This window comes from Helianthus annuus, chromosome 4 (assembly GCF_002127325.2).
Source record: "Helianthus annuus cultivar XRQ/B chromosome 4, HanXRQr2.0-SUNRISE, whole genome shotgun sequence".
NCBI lineage: Eukaryota > Viridiplantae > Streptophyta > Magnoliopsida > Asterales > Asteraceae > Helianthus > Helianthus annuus.
The window spans coordinates 184,951,806-184,958,929 of record NC_035436.2 but is presented as its reverse complement, the minus strand read 5'-3'; the positions used below and the strand labels follow the sequence as shown (position 1 = coordinate 184,958,929).

General features: G+C 38.7%; 1 protein-coding gene across 1 annotated transcript; it reads right to left on the bottom strand.

Moving 5' to 3' along the window:
- Nucleotides 1-271: 271 nt before the first annotated feature.
- On the bottom strand, nt 272-6,229 carry LOC110937408. The gene is made up of 3 exons (XM_022179825.2): nt 6,102-6,229; nt 1,666-1,912; nt 272-880 (listed from the first exon to the last, which is right to left on the bottom strand). The coding sequence occupies exons 1-3, from the start codon at nt 6,142-6,144 to the stop codon at nt 559-561; spliced, it is 612 nt and encodes a 203-aa protein (XP_022035517.1). The 5' UTR covers nt 6,145-6,229; the 3' UTR covers nt 272-558.
- Between the last annotated feature and the right edge of the window lie 895 nt (nt 6,230-7,124).

The following is a 7,124-nucleotide window of genomic DNA, read 5'->3' as shown; positions in this document are numbered from 1 at the left end:
GATGACAAGTGTCTCAAAATTGGTTTCTTTTATTATATAGTATAGATTGTTGTTTAGATATTAATTTTGAAATTATTATTATTATTTACTTTTTACAGATTTTAACCGATATTAGACATATGTGTCTGTTTATATAGGTTCGTTTTAAATATGAACGGAAAAAACCCAACACATTAACGACCAGATATCAACAATAAAATTCATTTATTTAGGTTAATATGTTCATTCTTTTTATTCATTCATTCAAAGTTAAACTAATAATGAACTGGAAAGGAGCAATCTGAAAAAAATAAAAAAAAAAACCCTCTTAATTTGCGAATCAAAGAAAGACAATAATATATGTGGGTTGTTACTAACAGATATATAAAGTTGAAAACCCCAAGACCCTCATTTCTTGAAAACCTCCACCACATTTTGACGACGAGGCCCCCATCGTAACAGCAAATTTACCATCATCCATCTCTATGATACCAAAAAACTTACGTTCAACTCCCAACGACGCCAACGACGCCAACTTCATCTTCTTATTCTCCGGCGCATCTGTGTCATCTTCCAGCTTCATCTTTCCAGATTTCCCACCTCAACAGTACGATCGGTCTTCGACAACTCCAAGGCGTACCTCATCACATCGGTAAAATTGTACACGGCTCTCAATCCGTGGAGATGATACGTGGCGAGATCATGGGCCAACGCCACAGATTGCAATGAATCGAAACTTCTAGCAAAGAGCATCCCTTCACGTTTCGCTTTAAGAATCGGCAGATAGGACAAACTCGCCATATATTTAACAACCCTCGACCTCTTTACACCACGATACCCCTCTAAGGTGTGCAGCTCCACCGGCGAATCCGAACAACCCTCCGAAGCCATAGTTGCGCTTCTGACAGAAAATATTTCTTTATAAGTAGAATAAAATATTTAATATGGTATAGGAAAAAGTAAAATGCCAAAATGGCCCCTAGGGTTTGGCACATTTGACACTTCTAACAAAAAAAATTTCTTTATAACTATGTACTCTAAAAGGTTTAAAAGTGTAACACCCCAAAATGTGTATATATAATGTTTCTTGTCTAAAATATAAAAGAAAATTTTTTAAGTAGTGTGGTATGAAAAATAATTTACTCATACATTAAATTTTCAAGAATAAAATAAATAAATAGGGTGATGTCAAGATTCTAAAATTTAGTACAAAAGGTATGTGTGTGTATAACTTGGTTAAGACCTTTAAGTTATCTTTAGAAAGAAAGGAAGGTGTTTGGTGGTTTAAATAAATAAAGAATTATGTTAATGATAGCAAAGTTCTATTTTAATGTTTTCCAAACAATTCGAATTTTTATAGTTTAGGCTAGAGAGTATAGTGATGGTCCTCTAAGGGAGGATGATCCGTCACGGAGGCGCCATGTCATAGTCCTCCCAAGGATGGTCCATCCCACAAAAGTAGAGGGTATGGAGGATGGTCCTAGATGATCATACCTCACCACTTTTATGCTTTTTATTTTTTTAATCTTCTACTTTTTTTTAACATTTAACAAATAAGGAGTTCAAAGTAAATTATCTTTCAAGACCGACATAATTTAGAAAATTCATGATGGGCTTCTAAACTTCCTTTTTGGGCCTGGTATCTAGCCCAACAGCAGATCACCTTATAAACGGTTCACTACTAACCCTAAACCCTCGCCTCTATTCTCCCTGCTCTTCCTTCCTTCCTTCAACGCTGCTGATAAAATGTCGGAAAAACCAGAAGAAAAGAGTGATAGCCACGAGAGTGACGGAGTGACCTTTGAAGTCCCATACGATAAAAGTGAAGGGGCCCACCAATTTAGGATCGTCACCAAAGTCCAGCACAAGACGCTGAGGACGGGACGGAGCTCGACGGGGGTGGGGACGAACCCCATACCCTCTAGCCTTATGGCTGCAAAACAATTAAAACAGGTTAAAACTCCAACAACAGTTGTAGTTTTATATGCACTATGCAAGTTCATGAGGGTCTTCATATTGGTTTCTTTTGGTTTGACTTCTTCATTTATCATAACAAACTAGAAAACCGTTGTAGACAAGTTCTAGAAAAGCTACTTTTAACAATAACGTGACATGGAACTTGCCGTTACCTTTGCCACTAACCTAAAATGAAAGCCGTCGTGAAGCGTGGGCGTATTTTACTAGTATATGATGATTACATTTAGAAACCAGACTTTACAAATTCATCAATATATATTTTTAAAAGTGATTTTGATTTTAAAACACATTAAAAGGAAACTAATAAAACTTTGTTTCTAACAACAAATGTTACTCTATTTTACTTTACATCAAATAATACAAAATAATTATCTTACCCATTTTTTAATTTGTGACCTCTCCTCTAATAAAAGTTAATTTGAAAATTCATTATTTGAAAATACATTAAAGGGAAACTAATTTTGAAAATTAGTTTGTATTAAGGTGTTTCATAAATTCTTCCATAAACCAGGCTAGAGGGTATGGTAATGGTCCTCCAAGGGAGGATGATCCGCCACGTAGGCGCCACGTCATAGACCTCCCAAGGATGGTCCATCCCACAAAAGTAGAGGGTATGGAGGATGGTCCTAGATGATCCTACCCCACCACTTTTATGTTTTTTATTTTTTTAATCTTCTACATTTTTTTAACATTTAACAAATAAGGAGTTCAAAGTAAATTATCTTTCTAGACCGACATAATTTAGAAAATTCATGATGGGCTTCTAAACTTCCTTTTTGGGCCTGGTATCTAGCCCAACAGTAGCTCACCTTATAAACGGTTCACTACTACCCTAAATCCTAGCCTCCATTCTCCCTGCTCTTCCTTCCTTCCTTCCTTCAACGCTGCTGATAAAATGTCGGAAAAAACAGAAGAAAAGAGTGAGAGCCACGAGAGTGACGGAGTGACCTTTGAAGTCCCAGACGATAAAAGTGAAGGGGGCCCACCAATTTAGGATCGTCGCCAACGTCCAGCACAAGACGCTGAGGACGGGACAGAGCTCGACGGGGGTGGGGACGGGATGGGTTGCCGGCGTTGCCGGAGCTCGACGGGGGTGGGGAGGAACCCCATATCCTCTAGCCTTATGGGTGCAAAACAATTAAAACAGGTTAAAACTCCAACAACAGTTGTAGTTTTATATGCACTATGCAAGTTCATGAGGGTCTTCATATTGGTTTCTTTTGGTTTGACTTCTTCATTTATCATAACAAACTAGAAAACCGTTGTAGACAAGTTCCAGAAAAGCTACTTTTAACAATAACGTGACATGGAACTTGCCGTTACCTTTGCCACTAACCTAAAATGAAAGTCGCCGTGAAGCGTGGGCGTATTTTACTAGTATATGATGATTACATTTAGAAACCAGACTTTATAAATTCATCAATATATATTTTTAAAAGTGATTTTGATTTTAAAACACATTAAAAGGAAACTAATAAAACTTTGTTTCTAACAACAAATGTTACTCTATTTTACTTTACATCAAATAATACAAAATAATTATCTTACCCATTTTTTAATTTGTGACCTCTCCTCTAATAAAACTTAATTTGAAATTCATTATTTGAAAATACATTAAAGGGAAACTAATTTTGAAAATTCATTATCTTATAATTTTATTATCAACAAATTCATGTTATTTAATTAATTTGAGGGTCCATTCTAAAATAGTATAAAATTATAGGGCTTAATGAACACGAACGGGTAGGTTCATGGTGATTTGACAGTGGCCAAGGTTGTGCATAGATAAAGAGTGGAGATGGGGGCTTTAAAGTTTAACTTAGGGTTTCAAGGAATGATGAAACATGAAGAAGCTAGTCTTAGTTACTAATTAAGACAATAAAATAAAATTTACCAAATCATGGAGAAGGTGATTGAGGACAACAAGTTCTATATTCCATATTAAAGCTTAAAAAAACGTCGTGAGTGCGAATATTGTCATTAGCACACATAATGTTAAATCCATGAATGCCCGGATAGTCCCTGACTAGCTCCCCAACACGACGGCATGCCAACCTTGAGATTTCCAAATGGATTCATGGACGATGTAAATGTATGAAAATGTTGTGTTAAAAAGAAGATAACATAATCAACCAGATTTGCCAACATAAAAGGTTGTGCAGAAATATTCAAGATCCAAAAATATAGAGAAAAATGCCCGGATAGTCCCTGTGGTTTCGCCTTTTTTCACCTATAGTCCCCAACTTTCTAAAACTTCCTGAATAGTCCCCAACTTTTCATTTTTTGTTCCCGGATAGTCCCTGGGTCTAACTTCAGTTTGTTTTCTCTGTTAAGTGGGGTGTGAAATGACCAATTTACCCTTTCCTTTAAAAGACCAAACCACAGGGACTATCCGGGCATCTTCTTCAAATGGCCTTAGTTCTCTAACCCTAATCTAAATACAGACATACATCCACAGACACACCACAACTCAGCCAAAAACTACCTGAATACTGCTGTGTGACGTCGTGCGACGCCACCGTGGAACCGAGCACCATCATCTTCATCTTCTGCTGCCAATATCCACCGTGAGGCACCACCACCGAATGGTGGTCGGCCGTTTGTTCAGAGCGAGAGGAGAGTGAGTGCAAGGAGAGAGAGAGATGTCGGAGAAATCTCGTCTGCAAGCACACCTCCGCCGCCGCTCATCGTTGGTTGGCTCCGTTCTATTCACCGGAATTTACAGAGAGGGAACGGGAGGTGAAAAGGGGGGGTCTGGGGTGTTGTATGCGACCAGAGAAGAAGCCGCAGATTACTCCGGTGATTATGTTGATGGTGCTGCTACTGTTGTTGTTCCATATAGAGAGGCTATGGTGATGGGAATTATTTGATGCTGCTGCTACTGTCCATATAGAGAGGCTATGTTGATGGGAATTATAGAGAGGCTATGGTGTTTGCAGCCATGGCGGATTTCGACAATAAATTCCGATGATAACCTTTATCCTTGAAGATAAGAACATCTATCTACCTAGAGGTGCACATTTCGGTTTTTTGACTTTTTCCCAAACTAGTTCAGGTTGGAATTGTTTTGGTTTGGTTTGGGTCAACAATTGTCAAAACTGGTATTTGGTGAAACCGATTTACAAGTGGAAAAGGATCGGTTTGGTTTGAAACTAGTTCTGGTTATTAATTGGTTTCAAGGGATAAGTTCTCGAACCGGTGGTCGGTTTGAAACAGGGACCAGTTTCACCAAACCTGTTACATTGTGTTATTCTCATGTTGTTCTGTGTTTACGAATCATAATCTGGCGCCCTTGCTAGTACAATGTTGTTATGAGGCGGTGATGATGAAATGATTTTTGAGCAAAATAGGAGTATGAAGACCCGATCCGTATCTTGGCGGCGGTGGAGGTGGAGGTGACGGTGGTGGTGGTACCAGAGAGAGCAGGGATGAAGAGAAAGGGATAATATGGGGTTTTATAAATAAATATGAAGAAGATGCCCGGATAGTCCCTGTGGTTTGGTCTTTTAAAGGAAAGGGTAAATTGGTCATTTCACACCCCACTTAACAGAGAAAACAAACTGAAGTTAGACCCAGGGACTATCCGGGAACAAAAAATGAAAAGTTGGGGACTATTCAGGTAGTTTTAGAAAGTTGGGGACTATAGGTGAAAAAATACGAAACCACAGGGACTATCCGGGCATTTTTCTCAAAAATATATAACAATGAACAAGGTATGATATGTTGATCAGGTGGGGAAAAAAGATACATAAAATTTTAACTCAAAGTAAATCTTATAAAACTTTTTCATGTATCAATGTATTTATTATCTGGCCATTTTTTTTGAAGAGGACTTTGGTCTTTGTCTTTTGTTTTTTAATTCAAACTTTTTTCTTGATACTTAGTTTGGAATTGCATCGAAATAGAAGGTAAACAGGCAACAAGCTACGCCGCTAATTTGTTTGCTCATGGCCTATAGAAAAAATGTGAGTTTAACGATATACCAATAGTACATAACAAGTTAAGAGAAATGATTATATCTTAGGTGATTATGAAGTATATGTCAATTTGTTCATGAGTTTTAACTTTTAAGATACAAAAGGAAAATATGATGATCTTGAGAATGGTAAAAACAAAACAAGAAAATAAATTGAGAGATTACTTACCATTTGAATTGATCTTAATTAAGCAGAGAAAGGGTGGAATCATGAAAGAATGGTGAAGAGGAGGAAGTGAAAAAAAAATAATGAATGGGTAAATGGGTACAAGAATATTAAATATAACTTAAACTTGAGTAGTCAATTTTAAATGATGAATGGGTAAATGGGTACAAGAATATTAAATATAACTTGAACTTGAGTAGTCAATTTTGAATAGTACATGACCAAAAATGACTAGTCACTGCAGCTTTTTTTCATTATTATTTTAAGGACACAGGAGATGCTTAATTCACTACTCACTAGTCAAAGTATTGGACATGGGACATACATGCTTTAGTACTCACATGGTGCTTAGGCCATGGGGTATGGGGCTTGGGTTGGGGTAAAACGCCTAAGCCACCATCCCGGGTGGGCTTGGGTTGGGGCATGGCCCCTTGAGACTTGGCTTTCAAGCCGGGCGTGGGGCGGTATGGCCAAGCGAGCTGGCGGAATTTCATTTGCTCACCCCGCCACGTCAGGCGGCTATTTCAAATTTTGAATTTAAAAATTCAAACGGTCCCCCCATACCATCAAACCGCCACCCCGGTCTCCCAACAACCTCTATATATTTGTAACCCCCAACCCACTGGTTCCCCCATCCCATGAACCGAAACCCCACCGGCTACCCAGTCTTGAACCCGCTACCCCACTGGTCCCCCCATCCCACGAACCCAACACCGCTATGGCATCTTGGACCCGTGAAGAAGAAATGGCACTCGTCATTAGCGTCGTCGACGCTATGAAGGGGCGGCCACCGGGCCAAACAAAATATTGGACGGAAGCGTTCGCGGCCTACCGACATAACGTCGGCAACGACCGCCACAACCTCAACGCGTGCCAACATAAATGGCGCGAGCTACGGCCCAAGCTCGAGTGTTTCAAGGCTTTCTACGAACATAGAGTTTCGAGGCAAGGAAAACAAGGCGTTCGACAAGATCGACCTTTTTGAAATTTTTTTAACGCTCTAGGTTTGTTTATTTTGTAATTTTT

Coding starts and splice junctions, on each gene's coding strand:
- LOC110937408 (XM_022179825.2), bottom strand. CDS start 6,144: ATGATTCCACCCTTTCTCTGCTTAATTAAGATCAATTCAAATG. Junction 1,913..6,101: donor AATTAAGATCAATTCAAATG/GTAAGTAATCTC, acceptor ATTGTTTTGCAG/CCATAAGGCTAGAGGGTATG. Junction 881..1,665: donor AATAGAGGCGAGGGTTTAGG/GTTAGTAGTGAA, acceptor ATTTTCTGTCAG/AAGCGCAACTATGGCTTCGG.